The sequence below is a fragment of the Podarcis vaucheri genome, assembly GCF_965113315.1.
Source record: "Podarcis vaucheri genome assembly, chromosome: 6".
NCBI classification, from domain to species: Eukaryota; Metazoa; Chordata; class Lepidosauria; order Squamata; family Lacertidae; genus Podarcis; species Podarcis vaucheri.
This window is the reverse complement of record NC_138764.1, coordinates 44,425,064-44,450,038: the sequence shown is the minus strand read 5'-3', so window position 1 is coordinate 44,450,038 and position 24,975 is coordinate 44,425,064. Positions and strand designations below refer to the sequence as shown.

The 24,975-nt window shown below is 40.8% G+C and overlaps 1 protein-coding gene and 1 long non-coding RNA gene across 6 annotated transcripts in view; one reads left to right on the top strand and one right to left on the bottom strand.

Moving 5' to 3' along the window:
• Positions 1-24,975, bottom strand: part of LOC309534981 — a 131,822-nt gene that overhangs the window by 99,765 nt on the left and 7,082 nt on the right. The window contains exon 2 of the long non-coding RNA XR_014220948.1: positions 23,110-23,203. This is a non-coding gene — a long non-coding RNA (uncharacterized lncRNA). The remainder of the gene's footprint in view (positions 1-23,109; positions 23,204-24,975) is intronic.
• Positions 1-24,975, top strand: part of DNAJC6 (DnaJ heat shock protein family (Hsp40) member C6) — a 55,654-nt gene that overhangs the window by 25,693 nt on the left and 4,986 nt on the right. For 2 of the 5 annotated variants that reach the window (XM_082227554.1, XM_082227550.1), the window contains 15 exons: positions 3,071-3,221; positions 7,250-7,299; positions 7,433-7,581; positions 9,747-9,881; positions 10,859-10,992; positions 12,129-12,323; positions 13,005-13,122; positions 14,175-14,254; positions 15,801-15,994; positions 16,104-16,184; positions 16,713-17,159; positions 19,523-19,675; positions 20,620-20,691; positions 21,974-22,108; positions 24,302-24,568. In XM_082227554.1, coding sequence (XP_082083680.1) covers positions 3,071-3,221; positions 7,250-7,299; positions 7,433-7,581; positions 9,747-9,881; positions 10,859-10,992; positions 12,129-12,323; positions 13,005-13,122; positions 14,175-14,254; positions 15,801-15,994; positions 16,104-16,184; positions 16,713-17,159; positions 19,523-19,675; positions 20,620-20,691; positions 21,974-22,108; positions 24,302-24,568 — 2,361 coding nt within the window. The remainder of the gene's footprint in view (positions 1-3,070; positions 3,222-7,249; positions 7,300-7,432; positions 7,582-9,746; positions 9,882-10,858; positions 10,993-12,128; positions 12,324-13,004; positions 13,123-14,174; positions 14,255-15,800; positions 15,995-16,103; positions 16,185-16,712; positions 17,160-19,522; positions 19,676-20,619; positions 20,692-21,973; positions 22,109-24,301; positions 24,569-24,975) is intronic. The other 3 variants (XM_082227551.1, XM_082227552.1, XM_082227553.1) reach the window with 3 other exon arrangements.

Here is a 24,975-nt window from a genome sequence, read left to right as displayed (position 1 = left end):
AGGCTCCATGGGGCCAAAGAGCACTCCCCAAGCAGCGTCCTCTGGAAATGATCACCCAAGTAGGAAAAGAACCATTGCAAAGCAGTGTTACCCACCCCTAACTTGGACAGCTGCTCCAGAAGGTTACCATGGTTGATAGTATCAAAAGCCACTGAGAGGTTGAGGAGGATTAATAGGGACACATTTCTGCTGTCTCTTTCCCAATGGTGGTTATCATACAGGGTGACCAAAGCAGTTTCTGTGCCAAAACCGGGCCTAAACCCCAATTGAAATGAATCTAGAAATGCAAAATATCACTTTAAATTTGCTTTCTGAAACTTTATAGCTGCAGGGTGGACTATGAGAACAAACATCCTCTATTTGATTGACAAAACTAGATTCATTTACAAAACACTGACCATTCAATTAGTCCAAAATACCTTCAGACCAGGAAACGTCAATGAAGATAAGACCTTTGGAGTTGGGTTTCTCACAGATTAATCTCAAGAGCTAGCAGTGATCAACTGAAGTAAGCAAAGTATTCTTTGCTTTTCTAGAAGTTAACATCTCTTGTCTTTTTATATTTGCTTTTCAATAAGCCAAGAGATATCTCTGTATCAGTGAAAACAAAATAAGCCAAAACAATCTGTCAGACAATGTCTGGTCTGTCTTTCTCCTTTTTTAAAACAGAAGAGTCCATTTCATAAGCCTCTTTGTTTCTAAGAACTGAATAGCACCGCCAGATCGCTTGCACATCTTTTGCCATTGCATCATTAGTGCTTGTTTTTACAGTTTTGCCCTTGACTGTGTTTCGTATTGTCGTTTAAATGACAGTTCTAAGCACAAATTTAATTGCTTTTTTGCTAGTGAGATAATACTTTGAAAAAGTAAATAAATAAAAGATTTTAGTCCACATAAAGCTTCAGTTACAAGCTGATAGAAATGTCAAGGTAATGAGAAAAGTTAAACATTCCGCCTCCCTTTTTCTATGGTAGGTGAAATCATGCAGGATTATAACTTATTCTGCCATCAAGGCTATTAGAATCAGAACAGTATTTATTGTTATTGTGTTATCTAATTAAGGTCCGTAAACCATAGAAGAATAAAACAACAATGTACAAGGCAATTAAGACTTTCATAAAGGTGTAGATAAGGCTATTAACAGAGGCAGTTATCACAAGCAGCTGCATTTCATAAAAAAAATCCTTCCAATTAAATGTTAGCAACTGACTTAGGAAAGCATGCCTGTTACCAAATATCCTAGTCTTATTTCACAACCAAAGTAGCAGTTCTTTACCAAAAAGTTCAGAGTTAACTAGATTATAACTGGTGTACTACATAATTGTTTGTGGTCTCTGTTGAAAAAGTGGAAAGAAGAACCAATTGCACTAGCTATGCCCAAGAGGCTCTTTGGATCCCGGCTATATTCTTGGCTATGCATAAAGCACTTTCAAATCTGTAGATGCAATGCTAAGCACACAGAGTGTTATGGAGAGGTCCCTAGTATTTAGTAGAGCTTTACACTGTGCTGCCTGGTGCACAGCATTGTGGCCAGTATGTTAATTCCAAGGCAGGCTTTCCACACCTTCTCTGTAAGCATTTGCAGGGGGAATCTGTGGACCCCTGATGAAGAGGCTACTGCCCAGAAACACAACAACAGTTAGCTTTTGGGTGCTTGCAAAGAAGGTGTGGAAGAAGAACCTGCCTTGGAATAAATAGCACAAAGGTGGCCCAGTGGGGGACCGAGCACTCCATTAGGGCACCTACACATACTGCTGTGTACATCTGCACCCATTTGCTCATTCTTAATTAGCAGCTGTGCTGTTACAAACACACCTTTGTTTTATTTTATTCTTTTGTGTTCATGTATGCTCCAGTCCAAGGATCCATTGCCCATTCAACTCTGTGGATCTGTTTCCTCCTTTGAAGTGAATGGGAATGCTGATGCAGTCATTCACTCAATATATGTGGTGTAGCTTCCACAAAACAAATTGCAGATTGACAAAATGGTTCAAAGAGAGCTGTGCAATGGGCTTTTAAGTAGGGGAACTTGCATAAGAAGAGTGAGAGATGTTAGAATGCTCTCTCTCTGCATGGATATCATTGCGTCTGCTATCAGAATTTATCACCGCTGAGTTTCAGATCATAAGAACCCAATGTCTGGATACATGTCAGAGTGTGAATTTCGCAATGTAATTCTGTTAAATTCTCTTTAAATGGGTAGTGTATTCAAATGCTGAAAATATCTGATGTCACAGGCTTAGACTGTCCAGGGAAAATAGACTGATAAACAGAAATTATTTTGCATTTGTCAGAGTTGGGCATGGTTGATAGTATGCCTTTGTTCCATATGACTTTTTTAAAAATCAAAAGTAACACAGCTACAGACCTAGAGCACCATTCTTTTAAATACCTTGCAACTTTACTTGAGACATGTGGCTCTGTATTTAGCAAGCCATGCATTAGTGATATAATGACTCAGATGGGCTTTGTCACATCAACACCTGCCTCTGAAAGCTGTCTCGGCTCCTGCAGTACATCCTGCTGAGCAGCAACCCAAAAACAGGCTTTCCTATCTGAAAAATGCTTCTTTCTGTGATACCCTGTTTTCTGTTGCTAGTCTCTCTCTGTTTCAGGTACATTCACCTCTGATTCTGTCCAGCCCACATGGAACAGAACAAAACAGTACAGTACAGTGTTTGTTGCAGAACTGGTGCTCCTCATATGTGCCTGGTTTTGTAGTGACCATGCAGTGTCATTGGTAGCCTCTCTTTTTGCACCATTTAATCTGATTTTTTGCTTTCCAGGGAAAATTCTATTAACCTTCCCCCCCCCCCCCGCTAAAACAAAAATGGTAACATTCTTTGGTTATGTCACTACCACAGTTAAATAACTCTGGTGCATCCTGCTGTTTACCAGAGATTGAGACTAACTTGGTTGGCATTTACATCTCCATTTGCTCGTTTCTACTGGAAGCTGCATTGTTGCTGCTGATGTGTGCTAAGATCTGGTGCTTGTGGTGGTTGGTAAATCTCCAGCAAAGCAATGTGGTGTGTGTGTGTTGTCTTATGTCTGGTTTTCTTCTTTTAAGGTGCCTCGTCTCCGGACATAGAGTCTAACTATGGGGGAGGCCTGTTAGACATGATGAAAGGAGGAGCAGGGAGACTGTTCAGCAACTTAAAGGATAACTTGAAGGACACTCTTAAAGACACTTCTACGAAAGTTATGCAATCTGTTGCAAGGTACTATGAAACAAAAGCCCTGGAGAGCTCACCTAGCAAAATAGTAAGCTTAGTAATTATTTCCCTGTCACAGGGAAATAATCAGATTTTAGTAGGCTTGGACAAAGGGATTATTTAGCACCCTGGTGAGATCTTAGGAGGGAAACAGAAAAGGTTGCTGTGAATTAAGCTGAATTCACTAAAGCAAAACGTGGAAGCCTGAAGTTTGAATAATATTATGATGGCCCTCAAGCCACTGTGGCAAACTCCAGGAAGCCCACAAGGAAGGCATGGAGCTACTAACTTGCCCTTTCTCTTGTTTCTCCAGCTGATACTCAGGAGCATACTTCTAGATATGAAACAGTTCCCTTTAGCCATCATAACTAATTAGCTATCAATAGCCTTATCCTCCATGAATTTGTCCAAACCTCCTTTTAGAAGCCGTCCTGTGGAAGTGAACCCCATAAATTAACTCTGTACTGAGTGATGCTTTATTTCCACTTGTTTGCTCTGAACTTACTGTCAGTCAAAACCACTAGTAGACCCTGAGTTATAGACAGGAAGAAGAATTTCTCTCTATCCATAAATTATTCACTTTTTGGAAATGAATATCCTCAAAAAGGTTAGTGTAGAACTGAAAAGGGTTCAGAAAAGGGCAACCAAAATGATCAAGCGGATAGGAAAAAAATCCCCAGTGAGGAAAGGTTACAGCATTTGGGGCTTTTAAATTAGAGAAAAGGCAAGAAGAGGTGACATGACAAAAATTTATAAAAGTTTGCATGGTGTGGAGAAAGTATATAGAGAGAAGCTTTTCAGTGAAGCTAAATACTGGATGATTCTGGACAGACAAAAGAACACAATTTTTCACACAGTGCATAGTTAAACTATGGAATACACTCCCATGAGAAGCAGTGCTGGCTACCAATTTGGATGGCCATAAAAGAGGGTCAGAGAAGTTCATGGAAGCTAAGGCTATCAGTGGATGCTAACCCCAATGGCTATTATTCTATCTTTGCTGTCGAATGCCCTTTTACTGGAATCACTGTTGTCCTCAGGTCCTGTTCATGGACTTTCTATAGTCATCGGTTAGGCCACTGTGAGAACGGTGTTGGACTAGATGGGTCACTGGCCTGATCCAGAAGGCTCTTCTTGCATCCTTAACTTGGTCTAAAAGTGTGTGGAATTCGACAGAAAAGTAAGGGATTTGTCTGAAAGCTGAGATCTTCCGTATTCAAGCTGGTGGTAACCATGAACACAAATTCATGAGGCAGCTTCTTTACTAATGTTCAAAGTAACCCCTGCAGCCACCATTTTCTTGCTCTAAGAGGCCCTTCTGTCATTATGCTCTTTGTGTCAAATGTACTGAAACAGTAAAGGAACATTTAATATTAGTTGAGTAGACACCATAGGTGGTGTCCAACAAAGTAGTTCCCTTAGTGCAAGAATTCCTGTTTGCACAATGGAACTTGCCCTCCCTAAATTTACTCCAGCGGTTTTGGGGAAAACCCAGAAGAGATTTAGGGAGCATGAATGAAAAGAAGAGGGAGGGGAAGTTTTCTTGGCTGCCCAGGGATCCTTGTCCTAACAGAACTACATTCTTGGATACTATCTATTGAATTATTTAGCTGCCATTAGCTGCTGGTTTTTTCCCCTCCCCCCCTTTTCTAAGCCGCTTATCAGCTGATCCGATCAGCAGATAAGCCGCTAAAAGCTGCTAATAGCCGCTAATAGCGCTAATAGCGCTAATCCGCTAATCCGTCAATGGGCTTGCTTCGCAAGATGAAAAAACCGCTAGACGAAGAGAATCACAGAATGGATTCTTTTCGTCTTGCGAGGCACCACTGTATATGCAGTTGTCTACAAATAAAGACCCAGGATAAGCTTTGTAGACTTCTTTTTTTAACTACCTAATTTCTAATACTACAAAATAGTTTGAGATTTTAGATATTTCCAACAGAGTCGTGAGAGTGAAAGGGAATGAAGCAACCAATTCAGGGATGAAGCAACTGTGGCCATCCCAGAGGCTGGGCTACAACTTCCATCATCCCTGACTATTGTACTTCCTGGTGGGTGTTTATGGGAGAAGGAGTCCAGCAACATCTGAGGCCACAGGTTTCCCGTCCCTCATATACTTTATTGTTACCTTAAAGAGAGCGAGAGAGAGAGCAAGAGAGAAAGCTCATGGGAACTATTTCTTAAAGCAGTGTTTCCCAACCTTTTTTGGGCAAAGGCACACTTGTTTCATGAAAAAAATCTCGAGGCACACCACCATTACAGCCCCGTGACGTCAGCGCGCAGCGTCACGCCGGGAGGGACATGAATTGCTAGCAAATTACATAATCACCTCCTTGAGGGCTGGCTCATCTTCTCCGAAGGCAGAACCCCATTAATTAACAGCACAGACTCACACCATAGCCAAGACGAGGGGGGAAAACCTCAGTCATGCACAGTCATGCACATGTGGGGGCTAAATGAGGACGAAGACCGGGCAGAGAGCAGGGTTCAAATCACCCCACCTGGCCAGGACAATCCCTGGGTGCTCCCTTGGGCCACTCGCCTGACCCACCTCGCAGGGCTGTTGTTGCGAGGATAACACGGGGAGAACCACGCGCGCCCCCGGGAGCTCCTTGGAGGAGAAAGCGGGCGATGAATGCAATGCACGAAATATATGAGAGGCGACCAGGTTTTGCAGGTGAGGGGCCCCCGCCAGCCTCCGCTTCCAATACCCGGCGCAACGAGTTTCCCCCCGGGCTCGGCTCGGGGAGCAGCGCTGCTCCCCCCCGGCTCCCCTTCGCCCTCCCGGCTCTCTCTGCCGCCCACTGGGGACCCCCCTCACCTGCCAAGTCCGGAGCGCCGGTGGAAGTTGCATGCATGCATGCAGGGCGCCGCGTTGCCATTGCATTGCACTGCACTCCATGCAACGCCTGCACGCATGCATTGCCTTGCACGCCCGCCAAGGGGTCTCCCCGCGGTCCGATGCGTCCCCTCCGACACGGATGCAGCATTGCAAAAATAACCCCCCCCCCCGACGCAGCCCTACCTGGGGGGCAGCCTCCGCCGCTCCGCCTCCGCGGGGATCCCCGGGCTCCATCCTGCCGCCCGATCTCCGCGGGGGTGCAGGCAGGCTGCGCGGGGTCTGCGCGGAAGAGCCCCTGCCTGCCCGGCCGCCGCCGCTGTGCTCATTCCATGGCCGGGAGAAGAGCGCTTCAAACAAAACGCCCGGCCCGCCGGGCCACGCTGGGAAACGTAGTTTGCGCACCCCGCGCGGGCGCGGAGCCCAAGGGTGAGGGGACTACAGATCCCGGCAGCCCCCGCGCCAGGGACGGAGGGGGAGAGGCCGGGTGCAGGGATGGAGGGATGGGTGGGCGAGCGAGTGAGTGAGTGGCAGCCGCCAAGCCTTGGCCGAGAGCCAGGAAGGGCCTCCCCGGAGAAGGAGGAGGAGGGAGGCGCTGAGTGGGAGGGAGGGAGGGAACCCCAGGGGTCATCTAGTGACGGCGCCCCAATCGAAAATTTGACTGTAAAAAAAAATCTTTCGAATTTTTTAATTTTTCCCGCGGCACACCAGGCAACATCTCGCGGCACACTAGTGTGCCGCGGAACAGTGGTTGGGAAACACTGTCTTAAAGCACCTTAGGTTCCAGGACAGAAGAAAAGGAGGGGTATACATATAAAAATATATTTTTGGTTCATCATCTCTTAACGCATTCTGGTGCAGGGCCAGTTTAAAATCAATAGCTAATTGACATGAAATATCTGCATAATTGCACGAGAGAGAGAGAGAGATTCCGCTGCATAGTCAGAAGTGAAGTAATATGAATCCAGCAATCGGAGAGGAACCACAGGGGCATAGTGCATCCCCAAAATATGGGGAAATGCTGTGCATTACAGGATGCTGCAGTTGTCTCTTTGCTGAGCAAATATGATTATTACTTTACAGACACAGGGAAGACTTGTGCATAGGCCTTAATGGGACATGGAACATCTATAAAAATTCAGTTGATTTTGGTGTGTGTATTAACCAGCATTTATTTTCCTGTCTTTTAAAATAGCTACACCAAGGGAGAACTAGATATTTCTTACATTACCTCAAGAATTATTGGTAAGTGTGTGAGTTACTTCAAACAATGAAGCAGTCCTCCATGTAGCAATGCAGTCATGTTAGACTTGTTAATTGTCAATCTTGTATCTTTTCTGGTTTAGAATGTAAACTTACATTTTTCATGTCTTGATAGTGATGTCATTTCCTGGTGAAGGAGTTGAACTAGGATTTAGGAATCATATTGATGATGTACGGACGTTCTTGGATACAAGACATCCTGACCACTATACAGTTTTCAATTTGTCACCGAAGTCTTACCGTACTACAAGGTTTCATAATAGAGTAAGTTACTTCTGCTGGTACTGTGATTTGACCCAGACTATCACAGGGTGTTAGCTCTGTTTATATTATTAGGCATGTTATCTTTATGACCTTCTGCATGCAAAAGAGGTGCTCTACTGGTGAGCTACATCCACTCAACTTCACAAGGAAAAAAGAGATGCCTAAATTAAAGCCTCTCAGTGGAGGTTCAGATGGGTACTTCTTTGCCTGCTTTTAACCAATATCATATGACCATGTTGTTCTGATGGACTTACATTTTTGGATGGAGCCTGTACTAAGTTTTTGTTATTTGCTGATATTTATATGGTGCTGTGTTACTGATATTTGGTTAGTTTGTGTATTGTTAGGACAGTTTTTGTTAGGATGTTATATGCTTCCATTAAAAAATCCCCTTGGAAATAACGTGGAAATTGCTTTACTTGTGCTGTATTCTACTATAATCCACTATAGTTCTGGAAGTAGCTTTTACATCAAGCTGCTTTTATATAATATGGAAATTAGATTTTAGGGAAGTGTCATGAAAATGGAATAAACTGCCATGTGAATGCAGCTTTTGAGTCTTAAAGAACAATGGCAGGGCTTTGCCCCAAGTTGGATAAATACACTTACTGGAAACAAATACCACTGAGACTTATGAGGTGTACTACCACAGAAGAATGTGGGTGCATGCAAGCTGGAATTTTGTAATACATTGTAGACAAAATGCTAGGGACTGGTGTATACTTGATACAAAGAGCACTTATTAGTCAAGCATGCAGAAAAAGGAATGCATATTTCAGAAGAGCTACTTTAATTATTATTTAAATTATTTAATTATTATTAATATTATTTAAAATAGTTTTAGGCAGTTTTTCTGGGCAAATGCCCCTCCAGTGTATCTTCTTCACTGTTCATTATTCTGTTTGTGGTGTTATCTAAATTCGCACAGAGAGTTCTTTTGCTGCAGTGCTAAAGAATGGCAGGCACTTATATTGTTGTGCCTCAATAATAGAAGAAAGTTCTTGTTCATGGAAACTCATGTATTAGCTTAAGCTGCCTTAATCTTGTGGCTTTCAGTGAGATGTAAGCAGCCCAGTTGTACACAGAATTGCAGCCATTGTCCTTAGTTGCCACAGGTCTCTTTGCAGTTATATCAATTTCATTTGGTTAGCTGACCTCTCTCTCTTTATTAAATATACTGTATTTTTCAAAGTAGTATGATCATTTTTTTTTAAAAGCCATGCCTGAAAATTTTGTTTTAATTCCTGAATTCTGTAATAAATTGTTACTGTTAACTGGGTAGCTGCTGAATTATTGTGTGCTATGCAAGCACAGACTGTATTTACAGTACTCAAAACACCAGGGCTGCATGCATATACACCATACATTTAAAGTACAGTATTATTATTATTATTATTAATATTGTTGTTTCAACAAGTTATATACAGTTTAATTTACAATAATCTCTAAGTGGTGTGCAGAAGATTAAATAAAACAAAATTTTAAAAACTATTTAAAAAAACTTCAACTAAAATGCCTGCTGGAATAATAAAAGAAGTCTTCAGTGGATGCCTGACCTAAACTGCAAATTTGAAACAAAATTTGACCCACAACACTGAATGCACAGCTCCTAAGAGATATGAGCTGTGCACCCAAGCCTTGGGGGACCATTAACAGTGACTCCTCTGAAGACCTCAGTGATTAGGCAGGAACTTAAGGTATCAGTCAATCCCTAAGGTATCCAGGGTCTGAGGGCCTTGTAAATCAGTATAGGAACTTCCACAACTTCTTCCAAATTATTCTGGGAACTGTTGTTTGTTTAGAGCAGGCATAGGCAAACTTAACCCTCCAGATGTTTTGGGACTACAACTCCCATCATTCCTAGCTAACAGGACCAGTGGTCAGGGATGATGGGAGTTGTAGTCCCAAAACATCTGGAGGTCCAAGTTTGCCTATGCCTGGTTTAGGGTGCTGGGAATTTTAGCTGTGAGGGGTAAACTACAGAAAAGACTTGAATCTTTTCTTTCCAAATCATGAATTTTTATGTTTGCTAAGCAACCCTTTGTTAAATGTTTGAGAAATGTGCTTAAAGGGACAGCTTGTCCATTAAAATGAATGGAGCAGATGACCTTGCATGTTACTATGAAATTTCAAATTAACCTTTCCTTACTTTGTGACTTCTTTAGGTATCTGAATGTAGCTGGCCAATTAGACAAGCACCAAGTCTCCATAACCTCTATGCTGTATGTAAGAACATGCATAACTGGTTGCAGCAGAATCCCAAAAATGTTTGTGTCATCCACTGTATGGTAAGTCAGGCAGTAAGTAACCACTTTTCAAGAAAAGTCTGATCACAAAACAGCTTGTTTATAGAGGAACTGAGAAACTGCTGACTCATTTTTAAAAGCTCATGGTGGTGTACAATAAAGTGTGCATAGTGGTATCCAATTAAGTCACTTGTTGTCAGTGAAATTATTTGATTGTGGTGCCCTAAATATTTTGTAGTTCTTCTCTCAACCTTCTTGGAGCAGATTTGGGGAGGGTGCACAAAGTGAGATAAGAGGGTGGGGGGAGTTGTGCAACTGTAAATCCTTGCGCTGACAGGACCTGTTGGTTGGATTCTGCCTGCATATATTTATTTTTAAAGATCAATTAATTATGGATAACTTTTTAGTAAGCCTAATTGATTAAAAGTCACAGTCTTACTAATATGCTTGATGCTGTACCCCAACAACAAAGACAAAAAGTGAAATAAAAAGGAATATAAATTCCAGCCTGTCAGGGACACAGAAGTACCTTTCTGAGTAAATCTCAGCTGAACAGAAGGCTGATTCATGGGTTACTGAGCCAGTGTGGAGATAAATAAAAACTGTTTCATTGTGGCATTGCTACAATGTTGACAAGCTTCTTGCCACATCTGCCTACTCAATTGCATGGAGAGTCTCCACACTAGAGCCACTACTGTAGTTGCTAGGGAAATGCAGTGCTGGTATGGAGGCTGGAAGATGCAGGAAGAGGTTTTGCTGATGGTTTAATAGAAACAGTTTTTCATAGACTCTGTATTGATCCTCAGAATTAATTGTGTGGATGTCACTGGCTTTTGAGTTGTATCTATACAGTGTTTTGGGGGCATTAATGGTATTTGCATTCAATTGCTACTGTATGAATTTAGTATTAAAGCCAGGAAACTTCTACCTTGAGAGAACCTTGATCAAATAATGTTGTATGCATTACATAGAAACTGGCAAACCTTCCCCTCTAATTAGCCTGATAGATGCTCTTGTGTTTTATTTGACAGGATGGTCGTGTAGCATCAGCAGTCCTGGTCAGTGCAATGTTCTGTTTCTGTCATCTCTTCTCTAATCCAATTCCTGCCATTCAGTTGTTAAATTCAAAGAGACCTGGAATAGTACTCTGGCCATCCCACAGAAGGTAAGTTTTCCCGACGGACCAAATGTCTAAACTCATGAAATGTGACTTTCCGTTTCTTTATTTCTTGGAGTCAGATTTTATTCAGTTCCACCCTTCCTGTCTGTTTAAAGCTATGTATCTGCACTGAAATCAGTGGTAATTCATTTTATCCAGTCACTGACTGGTTGAAGGCAGATTGGCAACAGTTCAGCAAAACAAATGCTTTCAGCTAGGGCTTCCCACTGGGTTCCTAAGGCTGCATTCCAAAACACAAGTATTCCTAAATTGCTTTGGTCCGGTATAAATTAGACTGTTCCAGTATAAGTGGGAATAATAATTTTTAGTCATTAGTAATCTGAAGCCCTGGGTTTTTGACAATCACAAGAGCATCAAGACTTCAAAATGTGGTATCCCTACCACCAATGAGGAGCTGTAATCCAGCAGCATTTGGAGGGCCACAGGTTCCTGACCCCTATTCTGAACTTTAAGGGAATATTAACTTAGGACCTCTTTTTACACTCAATTGGTAGTAGTCCTGTTGTCAGGGGAGAGAAGAGCCAAATCCTTTTGCAACTTTCAAACAGAACTGCAACCAGGGATTGCATCTGTAAGATGCTTATGTTATATTTGCTTTCTCCTCATGGGATTTTTGCCCCTGAGATCTCTAATCTTATATTTTAAAATTAGACATAGCATTCATGTTCCTTGACAGCAGGATTTCTACTATTGAAGATACTAGATTCTGCAACTTGAGAAACCCCAAATACTTTTATAGAGCTAAAAGATGCAATTATTATTATTATTATTATTATTATTATTATTATTATTATTATACCCTGCCTATCTGGCTGGGTTTCCCCAGTCACCCTGGGCGGCTTACAGCATATCAAAAAACATAATAAAAACATCAAGCATTAAAAACCTCCTGATACAGAGCTGCCTTCAGAGGTCTTCTAAAAGTTGTGTAATTCTTTACCTCCTTGACATCTGAAGGGAGGGTATTCCACAGGGAGAGCACCACTACCAAGAGGGCCCTCTTTCTGGTTCCCTGCAACTTCACTTCTCCCAGTGAGGGAACCAGCAGAAGACCCTCGGAAGAGGACCTCAGCAAAGCAGTAATATGAATGGGCCCCTCTAAATTATTTTTCTCATTGCAGGTATGTAGGATATATTTGTGATCTAATAGCAGACAAACCTATTCAACCTCACTGCAAGCCTCTAACTATCAAATCAGTCCTCTTCAGTCCAGTGCCCTGTTTCAACAAGCAGAGAACTGGCTGCCGGCCTTTCTGTGACATTCTTATTGGAGAAACCAGAATCTTCACGACCTCCCAAGAGTATGAAAGAATGAAGTGAGTGCCACTGTGTTTACTTAGAATACTTCTGCACCCATATATACAAAGCAGGGGAAGGAGCTATCTAGAGCACACAAGCTACTTATGCCCCCAGGCACCAGTAAACATGCTGGTTGCATCCCCTGGTTGATACGTGATAAACACCAGTCTGAAATATAGGTATGGGTATCTGCTTGGGCCTGTGTCAATACAGCTGTGGCTATTTGGATGGGAGCCAGGATTTCCCAATGCATATGTGTGTAGGGGCATCCTATCTCCACACTGACTCTTATCACACATGAACTGGGAAGCGCTGCCATCATACATGTTGGCCATGTTCTGGATGGGCCCTTCACACATTGGGCACCTACAGATACATAATGCTTAAATAGGGATAATGTTTTGCCTCTGAAGTTTTGATTTTTGTACTATGGACTGTTTCAAATTTTGTGCATTTTCTGCATATAGTACATTGGTGGATGTTGGCATAGGCTGTAGTTTGTGCTGTGAAAGAGAAGGAAGGTAAACAAACCAGCCAAACCAAGACTTCCTTCTTGTTAACTGGCCCAACCTACTCTTTCTACTGGGTAGAGTGGTATAGTACTTGGGTGTGGGGTAAGGTCACTGTGAATTTTGTTTTGACAGTTCTGATTAATATTACAAGAGTTGTAAACTAAAAGTTATTTTACTTTTCTTTAGGGAATTCCGTATTCAAGAAGGAAAAGTTGTAATTCCGTTAGGAGTCACTGTCCATGGCGACGTAGTGGTTTCTGTCTACCATATGCGATCAACCATTGGGGGACGACTTCAAGCTAAAGTATGACTTGATGCATTTGTTGAATGTAAAGCTAAACAAGTGGGGGGTGGTTAGACAACTCCAGATTCTTTAATACTGTGGTGAGGTAACAGTGGGGTGTCAAAATCTAAAGACACAATGAGAAGATCAAAAGCAGCTGCTGATGTCAAATCTCAAAAGGGAAGAGACAGCTGAAAAAGAGAATAGTTTCCTGATATTTTTCAAGACATTCACTTTATCAAGAGAATTTTATTCCAATACTTGGGGGGGGGGTAATGCTTGGTACTGCTTTTCTTTCAGCTCATCTAAATAGACCAAAAAGAAAACAGATGTTCCTTTTTCTGCAGTACACCCATTTAAAAAAAAAACTGGGAGATATGGAAGCAAAATAAGAACGAGGCAGTGATACTACTTATTGAAAGATGTTTGGTAGTTTGTCTAATAATATTGCTGAACAAGTATTGATGTCACTTTAGACTACAGTCCAGTTCAGAAACTTATGGAGAAACTTGAACGGTCTTCACAAAGTAATATCCCTCTATGTGGTGACAACAACACACAAATTCTTATTATGCATAGTCCATTCCCTTTCCAAACGGGGTGGACAGATCATGCAGAACTAAGTCAGAATTTATGTTATTACTGATAACATAAAAGTGATAATAATTCTATATTGTACAGAATAATTCTATACCATGAGCAGTATGCTTCATTCATGTCTGGATTCTGCTTAGTCACATGAATATTAGGAGGGACTGCCATCATGTTTTATGACTCAGATATCATTACATTTTATGTACTCATGGTAAGCAGGGCAAATGGGCTTCTGTTTCTCCCCCCACTGTAAGAATTGAATGCAATAGAAAGATACATATTTCCTAACCCTGATCCAAAAGTATGTCTTCATCAATGAAATATTTTCACACTTTGTTATAATGAAGGATTTGAATTTGCAAAATAACTGTTTAAGCCTGCTACAATCTAATTTACTAATACCTGCATACTATACACCAAATATTTTATTTTTGTGAGGGGGGTTGATTTTAAAATTGTGTTTTAATGTTTGCTTTTAGATGACGAACACACAAATATTCCAGATTCAGTTTCACACTGGATTTATAGCCCTGGGAACAACGGTATTAAAATTCAATAAGTAAGTATCTCATGACTAGAAATGATGCTGTGTTCTGAGCAGTTAGCTGCATATGGATTATTGCAGCAACACCCATAAGTGTTGATATGCAATCAAGCAACACCTATTTCAATAGAAATCTCAGGAGTTTGAGTAAATGAAGCATGTAGTTCCCTATTTATCTTAATATAATTCATTGCAAAAGCAATGCATGCTTTTAAAACCTCGTTAGCGAAGGTTGTAGATACTAGACCGGGCATTCTCCTGCTTCATCCCATGATTTCAGGCACATTAGAGTTTTGTTTCAAGCAGAAGGCCTGCATAAGCCCAGAAACAAAATCCACAGAGAAGCCTGTATACTTAACTGGTTGTCATAGATCTACCTCATAATGCAACAAGATTTTGCTCCTTAATTATGGAATATTCTAAAATAAACTAGAGAAGTCTTGCCTTCTAGACACTGTAATTTTACTAGTGAGTAAGATGTTCTGTTCCCTGGCATGAAAATGTTCCACTTCTCCTAGTAGCAAAATAGGATGTGTTTGAAGTTAAGGCTGAGATTAAAACTCATATGTGAAAATTCTTAACTTTCTCTCCATAGTACTTAATTGTAAAGCCCAAGGGACCATTATGCTCTAAATTTATCCCTCTGCTCCAGGGCAGGACCATCCATACAAGTCATGTAGATCATGACTTGAATGTTTAAAACACAAGTGGTCAGCAAGACTAAGCAAAGTACATTCCTCCAGGTGTCTGTGAAGTAGGCAGGTTAAATTAGCATCTTGTGAACCAGCCCCTGCATGTGAGAGCCATAGCAGATAGCTGCTCTCATCTTTGCAAAGCCACCAGAGCAGCTAATGCCAGTTCTTTCAGCCACGGCTCTCTTGTTTTGCCTGCTTCCTGAAGAAGCCAACCACTGTTATGATGAGCAAGGAGATAAACACTGGTAGCATCAGTAGCATGCCTGCTAAATGCCTGCTAAATGGGCTAGAACATGGATGGCTGTGGCAACAGCAAGAACTTAATCTGCTACATCTAGCCCAAGGCTTCTATACATGTTAGAGCTGGTTCAAGATTTCTGAAGTAGCAGAAAGGAGCCCTTTAATACAACTCTGCTCACTGAGGCACAACATGTTTTGAACTGAAATAGCTTTTTATCAGGGAGAAAGTTAAATGTGAATCAACTTTCATTTTGCATGCTCTAAAATAAAAGGTAGGTGTCCTGTCGCTGTGGATCACTATTAAATACTCCTTGAACCCATTTGGACTAGAATTACAAATCCAAACTATCCTCTTCATCTGCAATCAGAAATTTCTTCTGAGATTTTAAATACTTCAGATTGAGAGCACAAAGTAAAAAAACCCACTAAGGTAATAATTTGTCATTGCTCCTGTCCACTAGGATGTCACACTCTGTAAAACTTACTTTACATATATAGAATGCGACATATTTCAGCCATATCAAGTACTTCTTTGTGCTCATCCTATGCAGGCTCAATATTTGATTTTAACATGATATCTTCAAACTGTTTTATTTTAATTTGAAGAACTTTCTGTCAATGTTTAGACCTGAATTGGATGCATGCGACTCGTCAGACAAGTACCCCCCGCTGTTCCATGTCATGTTGGAGATAGAAATAGATTCTGCTGATAGACCGACTGATCTAACACCTCCATGGGAAAACTTCACAACAAAAGATATCAATCCCAGCATTCTTTTCTCATCGCACCAGGAACACCAGGACACCCTCGCCTTGGCAGGTAAAAGCTCTACAGTTTTAGTGCTGCAGTTTTGACTTTAATGAAAATGCCAAAGTTGGCCATTTATTTCACACATTTTTGGTATGCCTTGACGCTTTGTACATTATAGGTAGAGGTCCTGTAGATGCGCCACAAGATAACCTGAAGAATGTGGGGCAGGGTGCATTCTTGACATCTCTCAGCTGGCAAGGTATGGGTAACATATCTTTTCAGAACTCATAATTCACATACTAGTTTTCTTCTATCCCTTATCTCATTTCTTGTCCCCAAGGAGCTCGGGAATGCTGTGTTTACATGGCCCCATGGCAAAGCATAAGCATTTTCTTGACTCGTAGGAAAGAACTGGACAGCATATAGACATGCATAGTATTCATGGGCTCATCACACTTCACAGAGCTTCTGGCAAAGTTCTCATGACAGGCTTATTTTGCGCTCATCATTGCAGTTGACTGTAATAATGCCCCTTGGAAAATCAATGTGCTGTCAGCACTGTGCGTTTCCAATTTTGTGTTGTCCATTGTGTGTACTTCGGTTAAGTGTAAACGTTGCTATTGCTGATAGTGTTTACTTCCACATGTGGGGTGTGTGTGTGTGTGTGTGTGAGAGAGAGAGAGAGAGAGAGAGAGAGAGAGAGAGAAGGGGTATTTCCCCCCTTGTATCCAGCACTGAAGGATCAACAGAACTACTAGCTAATCTTGAGCTTCTTTTGGCCACTTAGATCAAAAACTGGAGAGAAGTAGCTCTCATCCCAGCTCTGAGGACCGGGCGGCACTGGTGCATGAAGAAAGTGAGCAGTCAGATGATGAACTCTTATCCCTCTCCAGTCAGCATAGTAACACCAGCAGTGACAAAATCCATGGAGCACCAAAGCATACCAAGAAGCATCAAGAGCCACCAGCTCCACCCCCCCCAGAGGATGTCGATCTTTTAGGCTTGGAAGGCAGTCCTATGAGCAAGAACTTCCCAGCAGCACCTGCCGCACCGCCCTCAAACTCAGACTTGCTGAGTGATATCTTTGGGGTTGGTAACTCTGGAGGACCAACTCAAGGTGGACAGTCGGCTGTTGAGGATGTATTTCAGATGGGTGGAACTGGATCCACACAATCCACCCCACGGCGGTCTGCAGCTTCAGCATCCCCATCTCTGTCCCCAAGAGTAGGAGAAGGTAAAAACTCCTAATTGTGACACTTAAAAAACCCAAAACCTTCTAAAAAAATTTCTAGGCAATCATTTCTAAATAGGATTCTCTTTCTACTAGGAATGGGGGAGAAACTCAGTTCAGTTCACATTTGAAATGTGTACCACATGTATATATTGTTAACAATAACATATATGACACTAGGGGAAATGTGCAAAAATAGTATCACAAGAACTAAAAGGATGGCAAATATTAATGAGGACTTTTAAAAAATGCAAATTGATGTGGCAAAGTGAACTTAAGATTGTACAAACAAACCCTTAAACAACTGAAGAATTCTAAGAAAGATAAATGCTGTTTTATATTAACAGTTACGGTAGCCTAAGCTGTCAATTTTAGTTTCTCATTTTTACAATCAAGATTCAGATAGTATTATTTCATGATTATTAACTTGGAGTAACCATTGGCTTGGTTCTGAGAATTGTTAATGGGAGAAAACTTTCTGTGTGTTTTCAAATTTGGGAAATTTCCTCCTGCCCTTGGTGCTCCTGTGATGTCCCATCCCCCACTTCTCAGGAAAGTCTCCTGACCCAGGTGAGAACCTTTTTGCTGGGTGCAGGAAGCTGAAGATGTAATGGGAGAATGAGAAAGCCCCCTTCTGTGAACTCCCTTCCATTCACAGTTGTGAGAACTCAAGCCTTTGTTTATGAGAACAAGAAATTTCTTGTTGTATCAGTCACAAATCCTTTATTATCTCAAGTCATTCTGGTCACTTGTTTTCTGTAAGAAACTCTGAAATCCCCCTAACTAGACAAAACAGCCATGCTTATTGTTTACCGGATTCTGTTTCAGCCCCATAGTGTATGCCAAGGAGGTAGTGCATGTTGTGGCTGCCAGTGGAACATGCTGAGTTTTTAGCACGTAATCACAACTGCCAGCTTGCTTCTGATTGTGACAGCATGCTAAATGCCTATCCTTCCTTAGCGCATGCTGGCAGCAGTCCTATGTCATCCCCTCACCCCACCCCCAACACTGATTGAGTGCTGTTGTTGTTAGTGTTTTGATCCAATAGCAACTGGGCACTGCAGGGGGGGAATGTGCCATATTTTTCCACGTTTACGTGTGTTGCAACAGGAACCATTTAGAAATTGCTGTTTTTTATTAAAACTCATCACATTATTCTGTCCTTAAAAATGAAAAACCTTGATAAACAACTATTGGTATGCAGTTAAAGATGCCTGCATAATCCTAATCAATGCATGAAATTCAGTCCCTGCCCATACGTCTATCAAAGTTTATTTGCTATCCTCACAGACTTGCTTCTGTCCCTTTAACAGATTCTCTTGCTATTTTCTTCTCTTCTCTTTCTACCTGGGTCCACTCCCCATTTTCCTAGGCTTCTGTTACCTCCCACTTGCTATCCCACTCCTGCTCTCTTCTCTGCTTTTTAGTTACCTGCCTTTTAGCACTATGCCTATCCCAAATTTTCTGATGACACAAAGCCCCTCCTGTTTCTTGGTCCTATGTGAAGCTTTCTTCCGTTCAACCTGATTCTGAACATCTGTCACAAAACCTGCTGTGTACTGACATTACTGACACATTCACCTTGAGCTGACAGAACACCTGAACATGGCATCACAACAGCTCAGGGGCACCTTCTGGGTACATAAGAGGCAAGATGCATTTTAAATGCTTCCTCTTTGTGTCAGAATTGCTTTTCCTTAAACCTTCTTGTTTCCTGCTTGGCAGGGGGTTGGACTCGATGGCCCTTGTGGTCTCTTCCAACTCTATGATTCTATGATTCTATGATTCTAGCCTCGTAACTAAATTTAGAAGATAAGAAGAAATATCTTAGTTCACAGTGAACACAAACAGAAAGGAAACATGAGAAGAAAGTACTGAAATGCTAAAAGTGAATGAACTCACTGAAGTTGTGTGCTAGTGAAATTTATGTACATTCTGGAGGAAACAGTTGGTATAAATAAGAGAGCTGCAGAACATAACGAGAAAGATCCAAATGCAAATCAAGAGCAAACTTGCCTTCTTGATTGTTTTTTTGGTTGCCCGAATTGAAATTTAAACACTCTCCCATAAACTCCCAATTTCACGTGCGTGTGGAAGAAGGTTGTCACTCTAGTTTCAGCCTCTCCTGCTCCTTCCTCCGCCAGAAGATGGAGCAATGTAATCAATACATCTACATGAGTCTTTGTCTTCTATAGTTCTTGATTTGATGGCATATCCTTAATCTCTTCCCTAATTGTATCCTATTTTTATGTACAAAACGGTTAGGAGTAATATGGGTTTGCTCTGGAGTAAAGGAACACAGCTTAATAGTGGACTTGGGGTGAATGGGATACACGTTTAATAGAACAAATATGTTGTTCTTGCAGCAGCTGCCTTTGACCCATTTGGCAGTAGTCCCAAGAAGCCTGCCCCTGATCTTCTAGGTTCTTTTCTTGGTTCATCAAATGCCACCACTGATCCTTTTCTTCAAGGAACACGGAGTCCTTCACCTACTGTTCAAGGAGATCCTTTCAATATGGGTAGGAAACATTTCAAATGCCCACTCTTTTGTTTTTGAATAGAAGTTTAATGATGATAACCGTATCTTCATACACTTGCAGATTATTCATAAGGTCAAATAGTTTCTCTTCCAGTTTCTTAAGTGGTTAGTGGGCCTCAGATACACAATACTAAGATATGATTTTCATGTTTTGAAGTTAACAGCAACAAGCCATGGGCTCCAAATTGTTCACAAGCCAAACAATATAAAATTGTTTGATATCAGGAAGTTTCTTGGGGAGACTATTCTTTTCCATAAAATTTGAATAAGACTGAAATCCTATATACACTTTTGTAGGAACAAACACCATTGAACTCTGTGGTGCTTACTTTAGAATGAACACATGGAATATGGTTGTGTGGCATCAAAAAGCATGCCATTATGAACTGTAGGTCTAGATGGGCTGGGTTTCTTTGAGGGCTACAGAAGAACTTTTCTCAATTTTAAAGCTTAGTATAGGTGCATCTAAATTTTCCAGCAGGCTGCAAGCTTAATCTAATGCAGTGGTACCTTGAGTTACAAACACCTCAGGTTACAAACGCTTCAGGTTACAAACTGCGCTAACCTGGAAGAGTTACCTCGAGTTGAGAACTTTGCCCTAGGATGAGAATGGAAATTGTGTGCTGGCAGCGCAGCAGCAGCAAGAGACCCCATTAGCAAAAGCATCCTCTAGTTAAGAACAGTTTCAGGTTAAGAATGGACCTAAGGAATGAATTATGTTTGTAACTAGAGGTACCACTGTATTAATATCCAGGCTTGGGAAATAGCAAGTACTAATTTCTGATACAATGAGTAACCAATGCACTCAGTGTTCTGTCAAAACTATGAATATAGTGAAATAGTGTGCATCCAGAATTACTGGAAGGACATTTCCTTAATTTTGATAAACAATGTATGTTAATAGGCAATTCTCTTCTTGTTTAGCTTCTTCTAGTACACCATCTGTTTCCATTCAGCCAGATGTTTCAGGTGATTGGGAATGGCCTAGCAAATCAGGTTTGTCTGAAACTAGTTTCTAACTTGTTTAAGATGATTTGCTATGTGACGTTCATTCCTATTGGCTATGAACAGTGACACTTTCCACTAATTTCCAAATAGTCCACTTTACATTAAAATGAACCTATGTGATGAGGTAATTGCACAAATAGAGACCTCTAATGGTTATCTTAAATAAACTTATCAAATTCATTTGTTCTTATTTGAACGTAAAGCATGCACACCAAAGTTACCAAGAAGATTGTACCTCTGGTCCAAACTAGCTATGAAGTTAAACGTGTCTTTGTATTTAACATGCATTAAAAACAATGCAAATAGCCAATGGTTGGTGCTTAATCATTATAATAATTATAATTTAAAACATCAGGGGAGAGGAATTTAACCCTTTCCTTACCTTTTGCAGTCCTGATGAACATATGCCTTCTGTGGCTGCTGTTTGCATTGGGAATAAATCCCTCTTTGGTTTAACCTCCCTTTTCCCTACCTGTTGTGATCCCAATAATCATCACCCTACACAGAAGCTGCTATTTGCATTAAATATGTGCACATTAAATGCAATGATAAAGTTGATGTCATCTATAACTTGGCCCTCAGAAACAAAACATATAACGCAGAAAAAACTAGTCTAAGCTTTAAGCAAGAACTACTCAAATGTGTTTTAAAAGTCTGAGCAAAATGTAACATTTTTACACACAAAGATTCCCAACTCTCTTTGTGCATGCCTAAACATGGCAATAATAATAATAATAATAATAATAATAATAATAATAATAATAATAATAATTTATTTATACCCCGCCCATCTGGCTGGGCCTCCCCAGCCACTCTGGGCGGCTTCCATAGAAACCAAAAATACACTAAAATATCACACGTTAAAAACTTCCCAAATGGCTTGTATGCTATTAAAACTGGCATATTATTCATACTGCTAGCTACATTTACACAATTGTCAAAAGCCACTTCATAGAACATGAAGGAAGTTAAAATTCTTTAGTATTTGTTCATTTGACGGCAAAATTTAATGAGGGTGCAGCCTGAGAAATTGCCACCACTGGTGAGTTTTGCCAAAAGTTATTTGGGTCGCAGCAGGAACACCTTCAATGCTCTTTTCAATGTATCTTCTTGTGTGAATTTTGTACTTATCATTTATCTCTAAATTACACGTCTGCTGGGGTGTCCGTGTGTTGAGCTGACCAAATGATAAGCAGCAGTAATCTTATATTAATTTTGTATCTGAGGTCATTAAATTATATTTTATAAGCATTCTCTTTTTTCTTCTTAGGTGGTCTACGTATGGGGAGCAAATCAGCTGCTACCAGCCCTACAGGGTCACTACACAGCACACCTACACATCAAGCCAAACCACAAACACTGGATCCTTTTGCTGACTTGGGAACTCTTGGTGCAAATCTGGCAGGTTAGATTAAACCTGAACATTGAGTAGAATGGGTAGCCAAAAACATGGACAATCAGATGTGCATTTTACACTAGGCAATGAAAGGGGGACCACAGTGAATTGCACAATGGAGCAATTAACCACTTGCCTGCTTCTCTGGAATGAATAGCCCTTGCAAACCCATCCATAGCAGGCAAGCAAATGCTGTAGAACTACATAGGTTATTGTAGATCCTCACATATTATTGCTGCATATTCAACTTGTTATGCTTTTTATGAAGCGGAAAGAGAGAGAAAAGGCAGGCGGGGAGCTGATCTGAGAAAGATGGTAAAAGCAGACAGATTCAGTGGCAGAGAGCTTTAAAATCTGTTTGCAAAGACTGGAAGATTTAGAAGGCACGATCTGCTCCATCTCTTGAGTCAATTAATATAGATCGGTAGCTTGATTAGACTTTCAATAAAATGTTGTATTTAATATGCGTGACTTATTGTACACAAATATTGTACACAATATTGTACACAAATATTTGTGTTTGCAATTCAAGGTTTAACCTCCAATATCTAATACAGGCTTTAATATGTGAAAAAATTACCCTGGGAAGGTGGTCTTTCCTCTCTCCCCAGCCCACCCGTTTTAACCATATATCATGATTAATTGGATAGATCCAAGACAGATGGATCTGTCCTGTGAACAATGCAATGTGTGGATTGCATAGCGCATCACTCAAATGTGGAGCACAACCCTAAAAGTAATGGACTGACTTCTTGTCATTGACAACAGTATGTGAAAAGTTGACCTTGCTTATTAAATACAGTTGAGGAACAAAGTAGGAAATTCTGGGAGAGGGGTGGGAAGGATGAAAATGTACTAAAACTGAGAGTAAAATGTAGGTCACTGCCTTGTTTGCAAGAACCTTTTTCAAGGGATGCTTTTGTCTTTCCTCCTTTTTCTAAATAGGCTTCCCTTCCGTCTTCCCTCCTTGGCCCCCTAATTTCTACCATAACAATAACAGCTTGCATTACCTCCGCTCCCTGTTGTTTACCACTTCATGTGTCCAAATCTCACATTGGTTCTGAAATTAGGTGTCCTGCTTCCCTCTGCTGGTGTTCTGCTGCTCTGCAGGATCAAAAACAGAAAATGTGTCTGATGTCACGTAGTGCAACAACTTGTGGCTATTTCTTCTTTTTTTAAAAAAAGAAAAGTCTGCAGTACATGATTTTAAGTAAAAAGAAGTTGAATATGCAGGATATTAATATCTGAAGTAAAAAAAACCAAGCAGCCAAAAAAAAACCCCCACAAGATACAAAAAGGCAATTTTTAAATAATCTATAGTTTCTACTATATTTATGTGATCAGAGGAAATGGTGGAAATGGTAAAGTTCTGATGGTACTTTACCAAAACAAATGGGTGAAGCTTTTGAATTCTGTAAAAAAAAATTGTTAAGGACATTGGTGTTGATTAGATTTTCATTCTGATCCAGAAATTGCTGCCTGCATGTGGAAATACCATTATCCTTATTTTGAAGAATGTTGTGTTTAGCCTTCAAATTGCTAATAGCTTGGAGAAAAAGAATGACACGTAATCTCTTTCTCTCTCTTTGGCCCCCCTCCAATTATTAGTAGGTTGAGTAATCATATGTGATCTGTATTTGTGTAGACTGCAATGATATTCAGTATTTGCACTCTTGAGGAACTTGCAAGTTTAATCTATGCCAAACCTTCCAAGAAATGCATATTTGCTGTTTTCTGGTGCAGCACATTTCAATATAAGCTATGTCATTTCCACCTGCCCTATGCTTCATTGGAATATATATCTATAACCCAATGCTACTAATATTCTTCTTTAAATGCTTATATGTATTTATTTTAAAATCTGTGTATTAAATGATTTTGTTAACAAGTATACAAAACTTCAGTCATTATAGAATATATAGACGTAGGTGAAATCCAAATATTTATGTGTGCATATCTAAAGTGCTTCCTGGATACTTTATTGACTTGAGAGATTTTTATTTTTGCTTCTTGTGCTGCACTGCAACACGTCTCCAACCTTCAGCTATAGAAGGGAGGAGTACAAGCCTCAATGCGTGGATTCAGGTCCACCTGCAGTCCTTTGAATCTTAGTAAGGAAATCACCAGATATCAACTGGTAATTCTGCTTTCCTATTACACAGGCAGTATTATTAACACAAAATGCTTTGCTTCATGTTTCAGGCTGTCCTTCCTTTGCTAGCAAACCCAGCACACCGACAGGAATGGGTGGAGTATTTCCTCCTATGGGGTCACCACAGAAACCATCTCCTCAGCCAATGGGAGGAGGCAGCTGGCAACAAGGCACTGGATACTCTTGGCCACAATCACAGACAAAACCCCAACAAAGCATGCCACATTCCTCTCCACAGAACAGGCCTAATTATAATGTGAGTTTTTCTGCAGCGCCCGGTGGCCAAAATGACCGTGGAAAAGGACCAGGCAGTTCTGGTAAATTGATTTTTCGATCTTTTTAGTCTTTTGATGCGGTTTTGTAGTTTTGAAGGCCTAGAGGTGGAGTATTTCCAAGCTGAAAATATTCAGTCAGCTATAATACAGGCGATGTGTTTTGAAATTAATTTAGCCATTCTGGTTCTAAGTGAAGAACTAGATATTATTGCAGACATGATGTCATGCCCTGACCGTTGTCATCAGTGTGGAATAGGGATGGGGAAACCTGCAGCATTATGACCTTGCATCTTGCCATTAGCATGAGATGCTACTGGGAAGATAGGAAGAAAGAAACTCAGAGGGGCTGTCATATTTGGTGGCAGTCCCATATCTGCCAGAATGTTCAGCTTCACCCTAATATGTTCTGCATCAACTTAATGGGTGTCAGATTTAACAGATGTTGTGAA